Genomic DNA, 20,374 nt, shown 5'->3' with positions numbered 1-20,374 from the left:
CATGACAGCGTCGGTCACGTGACAGGATCAGCTAACTGCCGGCGGGTGCGGGTCGGGGCCCGGGCTCCCCCTTGTTTGCCCCCCGCGCCCGCAAATGAACGGGGCGGCGCCGGTGTGGGAGCGGCCCTGGTCGCTGGACGAGATCCGCAGGGGCAGCCAGGCCTGGTCGCTGGCCTCGGACGCGGGGGTGAGCGCGGGGCGCGGCGCGGCCGGGCCCGGGGGGCGGGAAGGGGCCCCGCTGAGGCCTTGAGAGCACGAGATTTCCGCGGGAAGTCTGGGCACGTGCAGAGACCGAGAGCCGGTGGAGGGCTCCCCAGCCCCCACAACCACCCACCCCAGTGACAGCACCTGCGAGCCCCTCCCGTTGCTGCAGCTCTGCCGCCCCGGCCAGTGCGAGCAGCAGCGGTGACAGGTCGGGCACTGGTGCGCGGACAACGTATTTCATGTTTACAGTAGCAACAGCACCAGGGACAGCAGGTATCCCTGGCTGTGCCCTGCTCGTTCCCCCCTCAAGGTTGAGTCCTCGTGGAGCCGTAATGCTCATAGCGCGTCTGGTAGGTGGTGGCATGGCAGTGCACGGAGAAATGTCTGCTGCCACTTGCGTTCAGTCCTGCTTCATATCATTGGAGTCATCTAATGCTGTAATCTTTGTGGGTGGGTCATTGACTGGGATAAACTGATCTTGAGAGAGGTACAAAATTGACCACAAAAATACTGGGAAGAACCTGTTACAGGAAAATCCAAATATTGAGCATTAGGCACTCATGTTAGGAGTTGTGTAATGTAAAATCCTTTATTTTGACACTGCCCTCTCAATTGACTGAGTTGCCGTCTCCAAGTTCTCTGGGGTCTTTTGTGGTTTAAGGTATCAGAAATTAAATAACATTTCCTCCCATGTTCTAATTAGCTCCTGCGTTTTCTACAAGAGTTTTCCCAGCAGACCATCTCCAGGACACATGAAATTAAAAAGCAAGTGGATGGGTTGATTAACGAAACAAAAGCCACAGACTGTCGTCTACATAATGTCTTCAATGATTTTCTTATGTTGTCCAACACACAGTTCATTGAGAACGTGAGTGCACCAGATTCTAACATCAGGCTTATACTTCAAATAAGTCGATACCAGATCTGTTGTGGTATGGAAAAGTGACAAACTCTTACATTAATATAGACAGCATTTTTCCCCTGGTTCAAGATAATTTGATCAATTTCTTTACTCTCAGGCTGCTTGTCCCTCTTTCTTGGCATAATTTGGAGATATTTAGGCTTGAAATGTCTTCTCCTTCTCCTTGGGATGTCTCCTTCTTTCCCTTGTTGGTATTAGCTGCATTCCACAGGATCCAGAGGCAAGTGACTAGGATGATAAAGGGTTTGAAATACAATTCATCTGAGGCAGAGTTGAAGGAACTAGGTGTGGTTCCTTTGGAGAAAAGGAGATCTAGGAGTGGACAAGCTAAAAACTATCAGTTTTGGAAAGGCTGCTATAAAGAAGATGGAGAAAAATTCTTCTTTGCTTTGTGAAACAGTAGATTCAAATGCAGCAAAGCACATTTAGATCAATTCTCAGGAAAAAACTTTTTAACTATAAGAGCAGAAGGGTAATAAGATAAGCCAGTATTAGAAATTGTGGAGCCTCTTTTGGAGGTTTTCAAAAAGATGCTGCATAGGCATCTGTATGGGACGGTTTAGGAATGAGTAAATGTTAAATTTGTCTAAGGGGTTGGACTGGGTGACCCTTGAGGTCCCTTTTGGCTTTATTCTAGCAACTGTAGGACTTTTTCTAGTTAAAATCTCAGCTGTTTAGGTGCAACATACTTGGCATCTGTCTGTGGCCTCCCTGCCTCCCACCCCTCCCTTTGAGCTGAGGACTGATATGGTATAGCCAACATCCATATCTCTGTGCCTGGAGGTAGGGGTTGACTACCTACTGCCCACAGGCTAGATCTGGCATGCACAAGAGGTTGAATCCAGCCCAGGAAGGTCTGACTTGTCTTGGGTATCATGAAGGATCTGGTGTAATGCAGCTGTATGGAGCTGCCTATCCCTTCTGCAGCACCCTCCTTTACAGCCCTCCCTGCTGCTTTGTGTCTGAACTTACCCAGCCCCTCTGCATCTTCAGTAAGGGTAAGCACAGGCAGCTTGTGATCCTTGGGGTGTGGAAATTTGAAGCCTATGCAGCAAGGGGCTGGATTGTAGGCTCTGGTTCAGTGTAGCAAAGTGTTGCTGACCTCTGGTGTAGAACTTATTCAGTTTGATTATAAGATCTTATTCAATTTGATTATAAGAGTTTGTATAATAACGTTTCCTTCTGTGAAGGAGATTCTTCATAGTTTAATTTGAAAAGCACTCTGGGGTGTTGGTGAAAGTCACCCATAGAAAGGAGTCTGTTGACATGCATTATAATTGGCGTTGGTGTTGGTGCAAGCAGCAGGATGTTCTAAAAGCTTAAACCACATTTCCACCCAGAATGCTCATGTCTGACTTCTTAGCTGTAGTAGTATATGGTAGAATCAGGAGTACGACCAAAGATTCCTGCTTTAACCTCTACTAGGTTTCTTACTAGGCATAAATCAACCCTAGCCACTTACTCAGAACAGGCTGTGGAAAGATGGTGAGTGGAATCCAAGCAATATATCTGCACTGCTTTTGGAAGTAGGGCAGATATAGTGGTTGCATCTTGACATGTCTTATACTGAAGTTGCACATATAACTTTAGGATGCATATTATGCAAGTTAAAGCATCTTTTTTTATTAAGCTGGCTTGAAGTAGCTGGCTTCATCAGAGGTTGTGGTTAGAATATAATTGCAGTTGTCACTTTCTTGTTAAAAAACAGTATTGGTTGCAAAAGTTTAGTGCTTACAAGTGAACATCAGTATTTCAGCAAAGGTTGGTTTGAAGTGTTAGCGTTATATGCTTACTAAGGAAGCAGTGTCATAATGATGTATGGTTTTAATTTCTTTAGGCACGCTAAAGCACTTGGCAGTTCATCACATATTATGCTTTCCTCAGCATTGTACTCAGATTGAGCTTTGCTTTAAAAAAGTAACAATACTTTGCAAAGGACAGCTCAGTGGAGAAATGGTGCCTGTATTTTTAGTTACTTGTAATATCTATTTGACCAAGTAATATTGTGCCCACTGCTGTATAATAACATTGAAAAAAGTTGGTGATAGTGTGGCTGTTTTAAGATCTCTGAAGGTCTGGGCCAAGTTGTCTCAAGTTGGTTGATCAAAAATTGAAATACTTGTATTCAGAGGGATGATTTTAATTGTTTTTTTCTAAGTTTCCTATGCCTTGACTAATCTGTGGAATGGGGTGAGAATCCTGTGTACAGTTCTGCACACCTCTATTCAAGAAAAACTAATTTGAGCAGAAGAGATGCAGAAAAGGGCTATCTTGGAGAAAGGCTGAGAGATGATATCATAGTGGTATTTGGAGAGTAAATACCAGAACGGGAGGAAAGCTATTTAGGATAAAGTACTGTACGGTGGTGGCACAAGAATATAGTGTATAAGCTGGCTCTGAATAAGTTTAGGTTAGAAATCAAGTCTTTATCCATAAGAGGAATAAGATTCGAGAGCAGTCTCCAAATAGGAGTAGTAGGGGTGAGACAACTCCAGGCTAGTCTTAAAACCAAGCTGAATCAGCTTATGGAAGGGCTTATATGATGTGGTTTCCAGGGATGACTGAAGTCTGGACTTTGACCCAGCAGATCCCCTTTAGTCCAAGAGCTCTGAGAGACTTATCTGATGGTCATAACATTCTGGTGAGATCCTTGCAGAAAGGAAGCCAGCAAACCTTCTAACAATGCAAAACTAGGAGCTGGAAGTAACTGTCCTAATTAAATGCATAGAGGGCAGCTTGAAAATAGCATCATATGGGATCTTTTTAATGTAAGTGTTACATGTTGGTCTGTTTTTAATGGGAAATTAATTAACCCACTTAGATATTCCTTTTGTCTTATGTAAAAGCTTAGTGCTTAGCACTGCCATCAACGCATTGCATTTTATTTGAATTAATTTGCTTAAATCCATAGAGAGTGTATGATGAAGAAGTAGAAGAACCCATTCCCAAAACTGAAGTTGGAGATAAAGCGGAACAGGTAAATTGATTTAACTCTGCGTGCTGGCAGTGTGGTTGGAGGTGCAGAAAACAGAAGTAGACAAACTTTCCCTGTGATTTTTACAACTTGTAAGCCAAATCCTATTTATCTTGCTCTTGAAAGTCGGAGTCATTGAGGATCACTGCTACATTGTTTGCCTGTGGTCCCTTTACTACACTAGCTTTCCTTGTCTGATAGCTGATTTTGTTTAGCTCTCAAATTGTAATGTGTGTTTGTAGTGAGAGCTAAATCCACTTTCTAAGTTGCGGCTTTATGGTAGACCTGACTCGTAGCCAAAGTTCTGCTAATGGTGCAATGTTAGGAAGTCTTTAACCAGTGGACTGTACAGATGCAGAAAACAGTTCATATTGGGAGTTCTTAATTTAATTTGAGGTAAAAAAGGACATATTTTAACTATGTGAAATCTTGAAGCTTACTTGGGATATTTTCTTTGGCATGTAGTAAGGTAGCTCTGTTAGGCATTGCCTTATATTATTGACCTGAACTTCGGTAGTTACATTTTACAACCAGAACAACCCTAACCAAAACTAAACAGGAAAATGTTTCTCTCTGACTTCTCAAGGAGAAAACTCGGGAACAAAAAGAAGCAGATCTGATCCCAAAGATCCAGGAAGCAGTGAACTATGGGTTGCAGGTCCTGGACAGTGCTTTTGAGCAACTGGATATCAAAGCAGGAAATTCAGACTCGGAAGAGGAAGAAACTAATGAAAGGGTAGAACTAATACTTGAACCAAAGGTAAAGCAACCTTCCTCCCCCCACCTCCACGAATATTGGACCTGAGTGTTTTCTCACTTGCAGCTGTACGAGTGGGGAGTGATGACAGGGAAATCATCACATTGAATGATTGGCATCAAATTGAAACTACAGGTTTCCCTCAATTTATGCTGTATATGTGTTCCCAGAGAATGGTGCATAAATCAAATTTGCATAAAGCAAACCCACCTTACAATGTAACAAATAGGGATAGGTTCCCATGGCGGGGAGGGAGGGAGTGAGGCTGGGACTAGGGAAGAGGTGGGGGGAAGGGTGCCATTCCCGGGGCTGCACAAGGCAGCAAAGCTGTGGGAACAGAGCAGCACTTACCCCAGCCCTGGCTGCAGTGGCCCCAGGAGTGGCCAGTCCAAGCTGCTTGCAGCTGCTGGGCTGTACCGTACTCCGCCTGTCCCCACTCACTTCTGCTCCTGTGCTGTGCCATGCCCTGGTACAGGCGTCTGGTGTCAGCTGCTCTTGGGGCTGCTGCAGCTGGGGCTGGGGTGAGAGCTGCGCCCAACACCACCAAGGGCTCCACTTGTCCACACTCACCCCAGCCCATGCTGGAGCAACCCCAGAAGCAGCCGACACCAGCTGCCTGCACCACGGCATGGCAGAGCCCAGGAGCTGGGGTAAGCCCAGGCATGGGAGGGCAGGCAGAGCATGATGCAGCCCAGTGGTTGCAGGCAGCTGGCACTGGCCATTCCCGTGGCCACTGTAGCCAGGCCTGGGGTGAGTGGGGCCACAGCTCCTTCCCCTCCCCCCACAGACTTACCTGCTTGGGGGGGGTGGTGCATATATGATGATCGCATAAGAGTGAATTTACCTTGCATATAATGAATTTTGGGTCTAAATATGCTCATCGCATAAGAGCGAATTCGCATATAAAGAACCCGCATAAATTGAGGGAAACCTGTAGTTACAACCTAGCTCGGTCTACTCATGGCAGGTTAAGCAGAAACGTTCCTTGTTGAATGGTTGCTTGTTGCCTGCTTGCTTAGCTTTCTGGTTGGCTCAGATGCAATGGAGAGGATGGGAAATTACTGTGTTATATACAAAAAGCAAACGATAACTTGACAGCTATACATTTTTAGGGTTTTATAATGCCCACTAAAGTAAAACTGTTATTTCATAGTAGGCTTGAGGAGGGGCATATTGGATTTTGGGGTAGGATAGGGATCTTAATTAACTTTTTCCTTAGCACCACAGAAGAAGACCAAAGAAGTCAAGCATGTCTTCTACATTTAATTAAAATATCTCCATTGGCTTAGTGAGTACAAGTCCTAACCATCATTTTTAGACTCAGGACTTTGGTATAAGATGTGTACCATATTTTGTCATATGTAACCCACACCTTTTCACCAAAACAAGCTGGTGAAACTTAGGGTGCACACCATATGCGAGAAAACTGGATCCTCATGGGTTCAGAAATTTGGCAGCAGGGGATCTCTGGTAATGTTAATTGCCATGGCTCCCAGAGTCGCATCAATTAATCCTGCTACTGCTCCCCTGCTCCTTAACTGGATAACAAGGCCCTGCATGCCTAAAGTCACTCTGTGGCTGGGGCCAGTACCCAGGATCAGACCCATGCCTGGGGTTGAAGCCAGCACATGGACTTGGAGCCGGCATGGGATTAGACTCTGTGCTCCAGGTCAGACCCAGCACGTGGCCCTGGACCTGGCATTCTGAGTTGATTAATGGGTGGCATTCAATGCCAGGGCTGGAAGTAGGCTCAGGTCTCTAGCTGCTAGTATTCCGTTTCTGTAAGGAATAGATTTTTTTTCTCTTCATTTGTTCTCCTAAAATCAAGGTGCTTATTTTACATGCTGTGTTATGGTATATGCAAATAAATATGGTGCATACTTATCTTCATTAGCAGTAAACTTTAAGTCTAGAGACTGCCAAATCAGCATGCTGCTTTAGTTTGCATGGTCCCAAAGCAATTTAAGTAGGTGAATTAAAATTTGAATTTATGAACAAAGTGTTATACTAAGGTTCTGTATGATGATGGACTTCCTTAGTTTTTTTTTTAATATGAAACAAAGTTATTTGTGTTTTGTTTTTTAAAATAGGATGTATAAAATATGGTTTTAGCAGCAGTCTAAGGGCAAAAAATAACCCCTCTTTGTCTTTTTTCAGGATCTTTATATTGATAGGCCTTTACCGTACTTAATTGGCTCCCAGCTCTTTATGGAACAAGATGATGTGGGCCTTGGGGATCTCTCTAGTGAAGGTGGGTGCTGGGGATAGCTTTATTGAGGTGTCTTGGCTTACTGCTTTAGATTATGTTGTACAGTGATCTTGGTCACTGCACCTAATGGAGGAAGGGTATACCACATTAAGCATCTGTGAAAGCTTGAATATCATATATGTATAGTAGGGATAGTGAATGCTTACAGGATCTGATCCTTGTAAACATGAAATGTTTAGCTGAGACCTATGCTACTACAAGCAATCTCTTTAACTTATATTTTAAATTTATTACTAAAGCCTATTTAAGTCTGTAGAGTAGACAGCCACAGTCTAGGGATGGGGTTAGTCACATGTTTATGATTAATGTCTGAACTGAGCTTCCTTTTCTGCTTGTTCCCTTTGAACAGAAGGATCAGTGGATAGCGATCGTGGGAGTGTACTTGAGAGTGAAGAGAAAGATGAAGAGGTAAAAACTCAATTTTCTGCATAAATATTTGGGCAGCCAAGCGGATTTGTGAAGATGGAGTAGAAAATGTTTTTCTGAAAGATCAAGGGTATCTTAACATCTGCTATTTTTAATTGTGGGACAAATATTGCCTTTTAGTGTTCTTGTACAATATTTTTTTCTGAAGTCTCTTGATTTGAACTCTAGAGAGGTATTGTTTCTAATTTTGTTGGAGGTACTGAGTATGGCTTTGTGGTGGAAAGATGTAGTTAGCTGTACTAATCTAAAGTCAAGTTAGAAGGCAAGGTAGATTTGTACTTTGTAGGCTAACCAAAGTAGATAATAGCACAAGCTTTTCTGAGTTGAAACTCCCTTCATCAAATGCTGTGAAAGGAAGTGCAGAAACACTCACCTGATCACTTTTCTCTAAAATTATTAGAGAGCTTTCTATGTGCTGACTGTTCACTGAAAGTGTATGAAATAATCCAGTGGTAGAGTATGGTGACAGAAAATGCCACTCCCGAACTGCCCCTAAATTTGCTCTTGGCTTTGATTATGGTGAAACATAACTTGTGGCTTCTTAAGCGCAATTTTTGCACTCCTTGCATTTGACAAATTGGATGTATAACATGTCCAGCTGATATGACAATTACATTCTAACCAATAAAATGGAAGTGTGTACTCTTCTTGAAAGGATTTGATTTTTTTTTTCTTTTTTGGCATGCTTAAGAATAGAATGATCTTCCCAGATTAATCGGCTTAAAGCACTTATTGAAACATGTGGAGCGCTTGATTTAAGAAAAAAATAACCTTAACTTAGTAGTGTCTGATACATTTATTTGCTAAGCCAGAGTGTGTTCAGTGATGGGAAAGCAGCTGAGTAGATGCAGTGAGAGAGAGTGCTGATAGAACTTTAAAGCCTTTTACTTTGGGGATTTGACATGGCTTCATACATATCTATCAAATGTCTCTTGCTTTCTAGGAATTGGATGAAGAGTTTGGAAACCCTAGTGAGGATGACCAGAAAACGGTATGGACAAGCACTTCTTGAACAACAGTAGTGGCTCTTGGTATAGTAGAGGTACAGGGAAGAGATGAGAACTTAATCTAGGACTTAATCTAGACTTTTAATTGTTCTTCCTATGAAGATACAAAAATACATGAATTGCATGTTTAGCACCTCTGGACTGCATGGTCCCTGATACACGATGTTGTTTTGTGGATCCTCAAAAGGTGATCTGCAGGGCATTGCACCTCTAGTGCAGACCTTCAGGGTTGTAGAATATAAGGTTAGAGACACCAGAATGAGATGGTGAGGGGAGCTGAGGGGCAGAAGCAGGGGAAGGGTGTGCATAGTGTTAGTGCTGCCTTAATGAGTCTTTCTTTGACCCCAGTCCAGTCTACTGCAATAGCTGTTTTAGCTGCTCAGTGAGATAAAGTCTGGGTTGCGATATAACAGGTGGTTTGCTAGCATTACAGATGATACAGAGGATATGCTGTATCATTTGGAAATTATAACAGTTTCTCCCTGGTTCCCACACTTAAAACTATTTGAATGTCTCCTGAGCAAATTTGGTTAGCCTTGGTGGCATTTATGGTACTTCTAGCTGTACTGAAATGCAAGGGCTTGTTGTTGCCTCTCAGAGAACTGCACCTCTGAGTGACGAGGATGAAGATGATGGCTGTGATCTCTTTGATTCTGAGAAAGAGGAAGATGAGGAAGATGACTTGGAAGAAAATGCAAGGCTGGTAAGAGGTGGCTGCTTGGGGTGCAGAGAAAGAAAAATGCTGACAATATTGCTAGTGCGGTGATCACTAGAGCCCCCATCCAAACATCGTATTTCTTGTGGGATATATGTACGTATCCTGCAACAAATCATAACATGCCATAGATTAAAGAAATTTCTCCCAGGAAAAAAATGGTCGTTACACCACAAAAAAGGTAGATCCATGACAAAATTTCTGTTTTAAGCAGCAACTTCTTTGTCATGTTGTCAAAAATTGAATGGGTGGCGAGGGAGAGAGAACCCCATGATCCTACACTGCTCTGCTCTCCAAAAGGAGGAAGAGAGAACAGCAGGCTCTCTGACAGCCAACCCAAGGATAAGCTGTAAGGTAGGACTGCAGGCTGCTCTGTCTTGGTTCCTATTTGGTAGCACCTGGAGCAGGGATGCTGCCAGCAAGAGCTGCCCAGGTGAGAAAGCCAGTGCTCTCAGCTCTGCTAGATTGCTCACTCAGAGCACTAGCACCTGGAGAGCTGAAACACTAGCAACCAGGAAACCTGGCTACAGGTGTGCACTTTTGAATGTCTAAGCTGTGTGCAGGGTGGGGCTGGGAAAGCCAGTCACTGGCATTCCCAACATCTGTTCAATGGGGACACAGGAAGACTTAAAGTGCTTGCCCACAGCCTGGGAGCACCAGTGACTGTTATTGTGACTCTCAAGCTGTGGGCTCACGCCTTAAATGTCCCAGTGTACCAGCAGCATGGGAGGCAGGAACACCAGTCATCAGCATTCCTGACTTCCAAACTGTGGGGGCACTGGAATGTTTAAACTATGCACCTGCAGCCTGAAATCTGAGAATCTGGTCCCTGGCATGCCATTAGCAGTGACCAGCGTTCCCAGTAGGTCTTCAGCATGGAAGGTGCCTAGAAGTTCTCACTTATGGTGTGTTGCAGAAGTTGGAGGTTCTCGCCTGGCATTATCTGCACAGAATCCTAGCTGGGGTGAACAGGTTTCAGGTTGTCTTTAAAACCACATTTTGGGGCTCTGCAAAGCCACTTGTTGGGTTACTATGAACAGGTATGGAATGGAGTGAATTGCAAACATAGCCAGAAACCAGACAGCATTAAACAATTTTAAGAGGGGTACTTGTTTTCTGTCATTTGTATGACCAATTAAATGACCTGTTAAATTGGCACAATCTGTCCTATTCTGAAGGGCTTTGGCACTCAGCTGTCCCTGCAGTGCATATATAACAGCCAGTAAGGACACAGTATAGTGCAAAAGAGGAAGGGAAGTTATAAATCAAGGAAGTTGGGACAAACTCCTCTTACAAAAATACTAGGACTTGAGTTCCTGCTCCTAATTTTAGACCTGACTCTTCCCTTCCTGCCCTAAGCAACAGTCATAGAATCATAGAAAATTACGCTCGGAAGGAACCTCAAGGGGTCATCTAGTCCAACCCCCTGCTCAAAGCAGGACCATCCCCAACTAGATCATTGTAGCCAAGGCTTTTCAAGCTGGGTCTTAAAAACCTCCAAGGGTGGAGATTCCACAAGGTCTCTAAGTAACCTATTTCAGCACTTCACCGCCCTCCTAGTGAGAGGTTTTTTTCTGTTATCCAACATAAACCTCCCTTGGTGCAACTTGAGACCATTGCTCCTTGTTCTGTCATCCGTCACCACTGAGAACAGTCCAGCTCCATCCTCTTTGGAATCACCCTTCAGGTAGTTGAAGGCAGGTATCAAATTCCCCCTTGGTTTGCAGAAGTCCAGTTTCCTCAGCCTCTCCTCAAAAGTCATATGTCCCAGCCTCCCCACCACTTTTGTTGTTCTCTGCTGGATTCTCTCCAACTTGTCCACATCCATTCTATAGTGGAGGGCCCAAAACTAGACACAGTACTCCAGATGCAGCCTCACCAGTGCAGAATAGAGCATAATAATTACTTCCCTTGATCTGCTGGTAATGTTCCTACTAATGCCACCCAGTATGCCATTAGCCTTCATCACACAAAGGCACACTGGTGGCTCATATTTCACTTACTGTCCACTGTGACCCCCAGGTACTTTTCTGCAGAGCAACTGCTTAGCCAGTCAGTCCCCAGGCTGTAATAATGCATTGGATTCTTCTGTCCTAAGTGCAGGACTTTGTACTTGTCCTTGTTTAAATTCCTGATACAAGTTCCTTGATACCAAGTGTGTATTCATCTCATACTAAAGAAGGCCCAATTCATTCTTCTGGGATTTGTACTTTTTCTTTACAGGGAATGTAGGTATTAATCCTGCTGCTTAGGTTGCTGAGCCATTGGGTAACATGTTTATTTCTGTCAGTAGGGGGATGGATGATCCAAATGTTACTCCAGTTTGGTAAGGATTGAGTTACACTGAAGGAACTGAAGTATCTTCTTGTGCCCACAGAAAAAGAAAAGACCAACGTCATTTGCAGATGAGTTGGCAGCACGGATAAAAGGAGAAATGCCAAGCAAACAAGATGAGGAGCAGTCATGTAAGCTACTTTAAGCTACTTTTTAGTATATGGCTAGTGGACAGTGGTGATAGTTGAAGTTGGTTAGGGGGCTTGTGTAGTAACACAATAATTCTTTCATATCCTAGTTTGATTCCATAAAGATCAAACACTATTAGCATGTGGTGTAAATGATACAACTGTGCTTTACAGTTGTCAATGGGATCTGAAGGGTGATTGTGATCAGAGTTACATATGAGAGTTGTGCTGGAATTAGCAAAGCGAATAGGTGAAACCTTCCATTTGGCTTTAATACTCTCACACCCTTGCGTGCCAAGTCAGAAGGAGATTCTCACAAAAAGTAAAATTGCCTGCCTGGGCACATGGGGTGTTAAATGGTTTCAGGTGACTTAAAGAAAAGCTCTGCTCACTGGTGGCCTCTTTCCTATTTTTAAGAGTGAACCAGGATGTGTCCTCATGTTTGCTTAACCAGTAATCCATTTGGGAATCTCTCCTTGCTGTTCTTAGCCACACTTTAGACTGACAAAATTGTAAACACATCTTACTTGGCCATTTATTCTGTCTGCTTTTTTTCTGTCTTGTTCAGCTTGAACAGTCTAGACCAGTATTTCTCATCCTTTTTTGTACCAGGACTCATTTATAAACAACCATGGCCAATCCTGATCCAGTGCCCCTCACTCCTGACCTGCTGCTGCCCCCCCATCCCCAGTCCCCCAGTGATTGGGGCATTGTGGGGCCCCAAGCAGCCCCTTGCAGGCTGGAACTGTGAGAGCCTGTAAGGGAAAAGCCAGTGTTTCCTGCATTTTTGTCCTTTAAAAGAGAATCCATTTTTAAAGTTTGTTTGTGACCCTTTCATATATTCTTGCAACCCACTTTTGGGTTGCGACACACGGGTTGAGAAACACTGGTCTAGACTGGTCAGTTCTGCACAAGAATATTCATAGGTTTACAAAATGTTCTTGTTTGGTAAAATCATGCAGGAATCCAAACCCCCAGTTAAACCCTTCTTATTTTCTGTATGATACAATGGGACCCTGCTACTGATGTGAAGTTTCTCAGTGCTCTGTAATAAAAATATAAGAACTGAGAAGTTTGTATGCTTCACATTTCATGATAGAGTCACTCGGTTTAATAACTGGGGCATACAACTAGTTTATAGGGTTGTTTCACAAGACTGTGCAGTGTAGGTGAAAGCATGTACGCAAGCTCTGGTTTTGACTCAGACATCCTAACTAATAATGGACTGGCCTCAGGTTGTGTAATTCAGGAGTAAAGATAATTAGAATAACTCAGGTCTTAAACTCTTTCTTCTAGCCCTGTCATCATCAGAAATCAAAACTAAGAAGACGGTGAAAGAAAAGAAGGAAGCTAGAGTTCCATCAGATGGTAGGATTTCTTTTTCTATTACAGTAACTCCTTCTTAGTTGCAAGGGGAGAAAGTGATATATTCCAACAGTAGGGTTTCTGGACTAGATAGGAACTAGCGTTCTTCACTTTGTGAGCAGTCTCAGGTAGTTTGTGTCTTGTTCTATGCTGAACAAGAGTAGAAATGGCTGCAGAAGAAGCTGTTGCTTAAACATGAACTTTTGTCAAACAGGGTCCAGATACTGTAATCCTATACTCTGGACAAAGCTGGTGCTTCCCCAGTGCATGTGAGCATGTAAAATTAAAACCAGAGTTGTTGAATGCTCTTCAGCATTTGTATTTCTGTGTTGCCTTAATCATTATTGAGAGTGCAGTGGAATAAGCCTACATCATGGCAGTCTGGTGTGTGTGCTGTGTTTCTAGATGATGATGATGACATTTTCAAACCTCCGAAGCTGACCGATGAGGACTTTTCACCGTTTGGTTCTAAAGGTGGCCTTTTCAGTGGCGGGACTGGACTCTTTGACGATGACGAAGAGGTTAGAGATGACTGGATAAGAGGGGTAGAGTGGAAGCATGTATCTCTGTATAGACATCCCCTAAAAATAAATGGATCTTGATCTTGTTGGAGGGTGGGGAAGCAAGCCTAGATGATATGGTAGATAAATCAAAGACCATGCAGATAAAGGAGCATGCATCATTTCAGGTGAAAGATTCTCCACTCACTCTGGAAATCCTCTGCCTTTTCTCAAGAGTCAAGGTTTAACCTGATGTTTTAGGCCAAGTTGTCCATCTTTTTCTCCCTTGTACCATAATTGCTGTTTAATTGTACCTGTTCCTGGGGACAGTCATAAATAATATGTGGCTTGTGTAGTTTTGTGTGATCCTTAGAATTAAAGGTCCTGCATAAATGTAACAACTAACATTTGACTAGCTCCCTGGCAACAATTTTGCACTCTCTTAGTTCACGTTGTCTTCCTATTTGCATCCTTTGGTACAGTTCCTAGGATACCTGCACTGCCTAGGAAACTTAGGGTATATCTGCGTGATACAGTGCTGGGCAGAGCAGAGTGGATTGACATTAAAAGTAGCATGACCAGGGCAATAGGCTAATTAGATGTGCTGAAACCCTGGGTATATATGGGCATAGGCAGAGTGCTATGCTAATGGAACTGAGCTGCTTGCAATACCTGATATAACTTGGATATTTCTGCACAGCACCATGTTATGCTGCGTTAATACACTTATGTTATACATAGATATAGGAGATATTTATGTATGAAACTGCTTGAGGGGAAAAGGTACTAAACTGTCCTCTTTCTTCTCATCTTGCTGTATAAAATGCGTCCGTTCTATTTAGATAAAGTCCTAGAGATTTAAAGAGAGCTGTCTGTGTTTTTAATAACACTTGGGAGATAAATTAGAAAATGAGCAGCTACTTTTTTATAACGGGTGGTCAGCTACCTGACGAATGTAGTAGTATGTCAGCATGGACCAGAATAGAACCCATCCAGTTCCATTAACAGGTTACTGAGTTGCAAATTAAGACCAGTGAGACTTGAGAGAGAATCGCCCACTGGTTCAAATGTTCCTTGTAGACAAGACACTAATATTTAGCAACTTCTGAGAGCTCAAGTGGATGTCAGATGCATCTCCTGTTGGATAGGTGTCTGTGTAAGAGGGAACCTCCCACTCAAATGCTGCCTTTAGTCTGTTTTTAAAGTACACTAACAAAGCTTTCCTCTCTAAGTAGCAGCATTCAGCTTTCTTAGAAAATGATAGTACAGACCACGTTTTTAACATTCCTAAAAGTTTTAAAATTACTTATGTAGGACTACATATTTACTTATTGCAAAGGTTACTTTCTTCTGCATCTATGAGTTTCCTCTTACACTTGACCCACTTCTTTGGTAAAGCTTACTAGAAAAACAGTGAGTCATGTGATTCTCCAACGAGTTGCATTCCAAACTTCCATGTCCAATCACTCACAAAGACTGGCTTTTACTGATGGGTCACTATGGCAGCTGGGGAGTTATTTCTTCATGAATTTCATGGGGACCCAAATCCGTTAGGCATCTAGGTTGGGATTTTCAAGTGCTTGTCTGCCATCAGCATTTGGGGGCTGGAACCTGTATCTGCAATTTGCATCTCTGTTGCTTTTGTATTGTCTGTGTACCTTTTTACTGTTGCTATAAATCCTGTTGTAGCCAATAGACAGATTTGTCTTACTTTGCTCTTTTTTTACCTCTTGGCTGTCAATCAGAGTGATCTATTTGCTGAAGCACCAAAAGCAGAAGATACAAAAGAAAAAGATCAGCGTGTCCCAATAAATGATGGTAAGAACTGATTGGTACAAATAATACATATCAACTAGGCCTGTGCAAAGCGGCTAGTATTTGATTTGGATTCGGTTGATTTGGGGGACAGTGATTTGATGATCTGAATCACTGTCCCAAATCGATTTGACCAAATCTCCGAATTGGCCAGGCCCAAGACCCTCAGCCCGGCAATGGTTGCCCCACCTGGCCTAGCTTCTGGCTCTTTGTGGGGGGGGTGGGGGGAATAGCTGTGGCTCACTGGGTTCTGCCGAGCAGGGGGGTGATCCCCACTGCCCCGACTGGGCCAACTCCAGCCCTTTAAGAAAAAACAAACAAGAAAAGCCCTGCACTCACTGTTCCTGCTGGGGGGGGGGGGGGGGGGGCGATCCCCGCTGTCCTGCACCTTGTGGAGGCTCTTCCACAAGCCCCCCAAAACCCCAAGGCTGCTGCAGGAGTGGGGAGTCCAGGGCTTTCCTCAGTTTTTTTTTTTTTCCTTAAAGGGCTGGAGCTGGCCCAGGCACGGCAGCCATGGGGAGGAGTGGGGGTGGGGCGGGATGGGGTAGTGGGGGGGCAGCAGGGATCGCCCCCCCACCTGGTGAGCATCGGGGCTTTTCTTTTAAAGGGCTGGGAGCTGGGGTGGGTAGGGGCCACCATGGGAAGGGGACGGAGGGGGCACTGGGGGAGTGGCGGGGGGGCTGGCAGGGGTCCCCCCATGTTCTGGTCCCCTCCCCCTCCCCTAGTACTTACCAGCTTGGAGTCGGCTGCAGGTCCGTGCTGCAGCCATTGGGGACTGCCCAAATCATCAAAGCTCTCCAAATCTTTTCTGAAGATTCAGAGAGCTTTGAATAGATTTGGACCTTTTAATTGGTCCCTTGATTTGATTTAGATTTGGAGATTCGGCCACCATACTGGGCTGAATCTCTTCTGAATTGAATCGTTACCCAAAGCTTCGCACAGCCCTAATATGAACTGTTATCCTGTGGATAACTTGTGGTTAGTATCTAATTGTACTTTGTCAAAAGAATATCTAAAGCAGAACAGAGAGCTAACAGCTAATGGCTGCTTCCCTAGCTTAGCTGGTACTAAGTTTCAAGCAGAAACTTCGGAGTTCTCTGTTCATGATTTGGAAATAAAAACCTAAATGTTTTTCCACTATGAGAAACTTGATTGGATCATAAGTTGTATATAATATCTGGGAGGGGGAAGGGGAGAGACATCCCCACTGAAATCATTTGGGCTCATTTTAGGCTCCAGCATCTACCAATAACTTGCAGACTCAGTCAGGAGTATTTTGTAAGCAGCCAAGACTTGTCAAATGCATGGATGCCTAAAATTGGTCTCCAGTTAAGTAGCTCACCTGTTCTTTCTTTTGAAATCCTGAAAATCCAGTGGCTGAATTTTAGGAGCCTACATCTTTAGTTTGTATTTATACAGTAGGCTTTAAAATAATGTCCAACTTGGATATTAAAATATTTAACATAGAGCAATTTAACTCATCACCTTTAGTTCCTTGGCTAAACTTTTGCAACTTAATAGAAATGTCTCGACTTAACCATGCATGTGTTGGGTTCCTGCATCAGATCCCATTGCATGTTTACTTTAACATCTGTTAGGAGCCTTAAAAACTGACTAAATTGGAGATGAACAAGCGCTTCTAAACCAGAACTCCCTTTATCAGATGCTATGAAAGAACACACACAACAGAGCAGGCTATCAAGCTGTGCATGTCCTTTCATAGCGTCTGATGAAGTGATCTCTGGCTCATGAAAGCTTATGCATCTCTGATTTAGTAAGTCTGTAACAATGATTCTCAACCAGGGTGCTATGGGGTACCTTGAGATCCTTTCAGGGGTGCAGTGGGGTGCCATGCTATGTTAGCACTGTTCACCATGCAAATCTTTTTCACAGCACAAACCCTGAGATTTCAAATTTAAATCCATGGTATTAAAATCTTTCCAACTTGTTGTGGCCTTTCTGAGTTCTTTGCAACAGAACAATTGTTCTATTATTTTTCTGTAGTCAAAAAATGAGGGAAAGTTAAACATTTGTATTTTCTGATGGGTGAATCTAACTGGGGTGCCTCAAGTCTAAAAAAGGTTGAGAACCACTGTTTTATAAGGTGCATCTCTACCCTGACTTCAGAAAACTACCTTTCTCAGAAAATGACAAATTCAGGGATGTCTGAAGTATGCTCATCTGGAGCCATTTGGGTTGCTGAACCAGGGCTGTGGAAACGTCTTGTGATCCTTTTGTTTGTAAGAGTATTGGAAACTTGAACTGCATGAAGCAAAGGTTACTGGTTTAGTGTTGTACTTCGTATCATTTCAGCACCATCAACAAAGCCTGGAAAGAAAGTTCCTATAGGTGCGGTTTCCCTCTTTCCAGGTATGACACATTTGATAGACAATTGCTTCATTTGTTAAATGTTTCTCTCTAAAATATATTGTGACGTCTTTGAAAAAAAGCTGTCAAAGTATAGCAGTGATGACTCGTTGGATGAGGTTTTGATTGTCTGGCATATGAGCTGTAAGCCTACATTGGACTCTAGGGGACTGCAGAATCCCCTGGGTTCATTCAAGAGGGTGTAAATGTGTGTGGGTCCAAGCATGTGACAATGGGGGTGCGGCCACACCTTTGAGAGTGTGGGACTTGTGTAGTGAAGATGGCTCATTGCTCATGTGCCCTACAAGGGGATGTGGCTGCAGTCCCTTCTGGTGATCCTGGATGGCAGCAAGCTCTCAACAGCTCCTGCTGGAGCTCTGTGCTCACTATAAGTTCCGAGCTCACCAGCAGCATAGTTACTTATTCTTCAAGGTACCTGTTATGTATTGCATGTATTAGTTCAAGTACAGTATAGATAGCAGCATTCCTCTTCAGAATTTCATGAGCTGCATTTAAAAACTTAGACTGTTATTGTACTGCATCTTTTGTGCCCTTTCTTGATGCTAACAGGTCATCTTTGTCTGGAAGTGGATTTATTTCCCCCTCACCCCCTTCTTAAATCATGAGGGGGTGGCGGGGTGGGGAGGGAAAGGAAACCTTTCTTTTTTTAAAATTTTTCTTAAGCAAGAGTGGGACAGGTCATTTGCTTTATATGTAGGGTGACCATAAGGAAATCCAGGACACTGCCCCCCCTCCTTACCCCTGAGTCAGCTGTTGCAGGCAGGGGTTCAGGCACACAATGCTGCCTCCACCTCCCTGTTGAACTGCACGCTGCTCCCCTGTGATTCTGGGACTTCTGTTTAAATTCTGACCAACTGGCTGGGACTGGCCTACAAAATCCAGGACCATCCCAGCCAAACCAGGACGTATGGTCACCCTGTGTATGTGAGAAACTGTCTCAGCTGTCATGCAGTATTTTAATACTGTAATTAGTACAGTATATTTCACATTTTGACCTCAAGAGTAGCAACAAAAGCATAATTTATTAGACAACATTGCACCAAAGGCTTGGTTTCATGCCAGTCAAAGATGGAGATCAGCTGGGGCTATACTCTGTCTACTCTGAGCTGATCTGTGTGGCTCTTGCGTGGAAGCACTATTGCCTCAGGGATGAATTTGGCCCTTTATTAAGCTATGTGCCATCTTGATTCATGAGGGCATAACGCACACTGTGTTAGTAATGGAGCTGCTCAAACTATCTGTTGCATAATTTTTGATGAACGTGGTCCTATACAAAAGTTGTGCATACCAGTTATGACTTCTACCAACTTATTTGTTCAAAGTAACTGAATAAATAAGCTCTAAAGTAGCTGGTAGTGATTGTTCAGAAATATCTAATCAAGCTTTGTGGGGTCAGCTAAGCTACATTGGTACTCATGTTCTTTCTGATTGGTTGACCTGACTTGACCTTCTTATACTAGGATTGTGTGTGCTTAAAAGGCATGCGGCCTGTGTCAGACCATACCTTCAAACCTGGTGCTGTGGCCTGACCAGTGTGGCTGCTCAGCCCAGCCTGTCGCACTGTGATTGATCACCCAGGCTGATCCAGGCTTGCCTGAAGTCCCAGCATGGCCTATGCCTTCATCCACTCCCTCTCAGCTGACTCTCCATTTCCCCTATATAAACCCCTGCGCAGGAACAGGAAATATCCAGGTAACAGGGCTCAACTTGACTTAAGACCGCTTTACTGTTCCCTATGGCTTGTTCCTTGACTCAGCTTCCTGTTTGATCTCCCAGCTTGCTTCTTGACTCCAGTGTCTACTGGATTTCCCAGCTTCTTGACTCAGCTTGTTCGTAGACCCAGCTCTTGGACTGACCTCTTGGCTTCTTGGTTGGGTTTGTTCTCAGATTCTGTTCACTCATCCTGAACCTAGTCAGTGCCTTGATTCCCCAAGTTTGCTGCCCAAGTCCTGGTGTGACAGTGTGCTTGGCGCACCTCAGTTAGTGAAGAAGGCTCAGCATGGCACCCAATCCTGTGCCAGTGCCCTCAGACTTGTCCTCTTTGGACACCACAGCATAGGGGGAGACCTACAGACAGGGCAGGACCAGTTGAACTGACTTGCCTCTGCCCAGTAAGTCCTGAAAGTCTGAGTGCAGCAGCAGCTGCTGGCTGACAGTAGTCCCTCTAGTCCAGGGGGCATACTGCCAAGAGACCAGCGCTGGTGTGAGGAGGCATGGTGGCTGTGGGAAGAGATTGCTGCACTTCAGGCCTTTCCTGTTGAGTCCTGTACCCCTCTTCCACTACCTGAAAGGTATGATGGGGACTGGTGGTGCTTCAGGGGATTTCTTATCCAATGCAACCTTTTTGTTCCTAGCCCAGCCTGGAATAGTCCAGAGATCAGGTGATGGCGAGCATCCTCATAAGTGTCCTGATGGAGAATGCCTTGAATTGGGCCTCCCCATTGGTAAAGCACAATACCTTTGTCCTCCAGGACTGGGAGACCTTCCTTTGAGACTTCTTCTTCGTGTTTGTTGATCCCTGCTGGGCCTGCACAGCAGAATGCACATTAAGGAACCTTTGCCAGGGGCAG

At 44.1% G+C, this 20,374-nt stretch overlaps 1 protein-coding gene across 3 annotated transcripts in view; it reads left to right on the top strand.

Moving 5' to 3' along the window:
• Positions 1 to 7: 7 nt before the first annotated feature.
• WASHC2C (WASH complex subunit 2C) overlaps positions 8 to 20,374 on the top strand; it is a 57,152-nt gene continuing 36,785 nt past the window's right edge. For 2 of the 3 annotated variants that reach the window (XM_019499449.2, XM_014605091.3), the window contains exons 1-13: positions 8 to 187; positions 908 to 1,072; positions 4,038 to 4,103; positions 4,687 to 4,860; positions 7,015 to 7,108; positions 7,476 to 7,534; positions 8,496 to 8,543; positions 9,158 to 9,262; positions 11,652 to 11,739; positions 13,033 to 13,104; positions 13,507 to 13,622; positions 15,347 to 15,419; positions 17,730 to 17,786. In XM_019499449.2, the coding sequence (XP_019354994.1) occupies positions 95 to 187; positions 908 to 1,072; positions 4,038 to 4,103; positions 4,687 to 4,860; positions 7,015 to 7,108; positions 7,476 to 7,534; positions 8,496 to 8,543; positions 9,158 to 9,262; positions 11,652 to 11,739; positions 13,033 to 13,104; positions 13,507 to 13,622; positions 15,347 to 15,419; positions 17,730 to 17,786 (1,210 nt within the window). In that variant the 5' untranslated portion in view covers positions 8 to 94. The remainder of the gene's footprint in view (positions 188 to 907; positions 1,073 to 4,037; positions 4,104 to 4,686; positions 4,861 to 7,014; positions 7,109 to 7,475; positions 7,535 to 8,495; positions 8,544 to 9,157; positions 9,263 to 11,651; positions 11,740 to 13,032; positions 13,105 to 13,506; positions 13,623 to 15,346; positions 15,420 to 17,729; positions 17,787 to 20,374) is intronic. The other variant, XM_006272752.4, reaches the window with a different exon arrangement.

Source organism: Alligator mississippiensis, chromosome 6 (genome assembly GCF_030867095.1).
Source record: "Alligator mississippiensis isolate rAllMis1 chromosome 6, rAllMis1, whole genome shotgun sequence".
Lineage (NCBI taxonomy): Eukaryota > Metazoa > Chordata > Crocodylia > Alligatoridae > Alligator > Alligator mississippiensis.
This window is presented reverse-complemented; position numbering and strand designations above follow the sequence as displayed.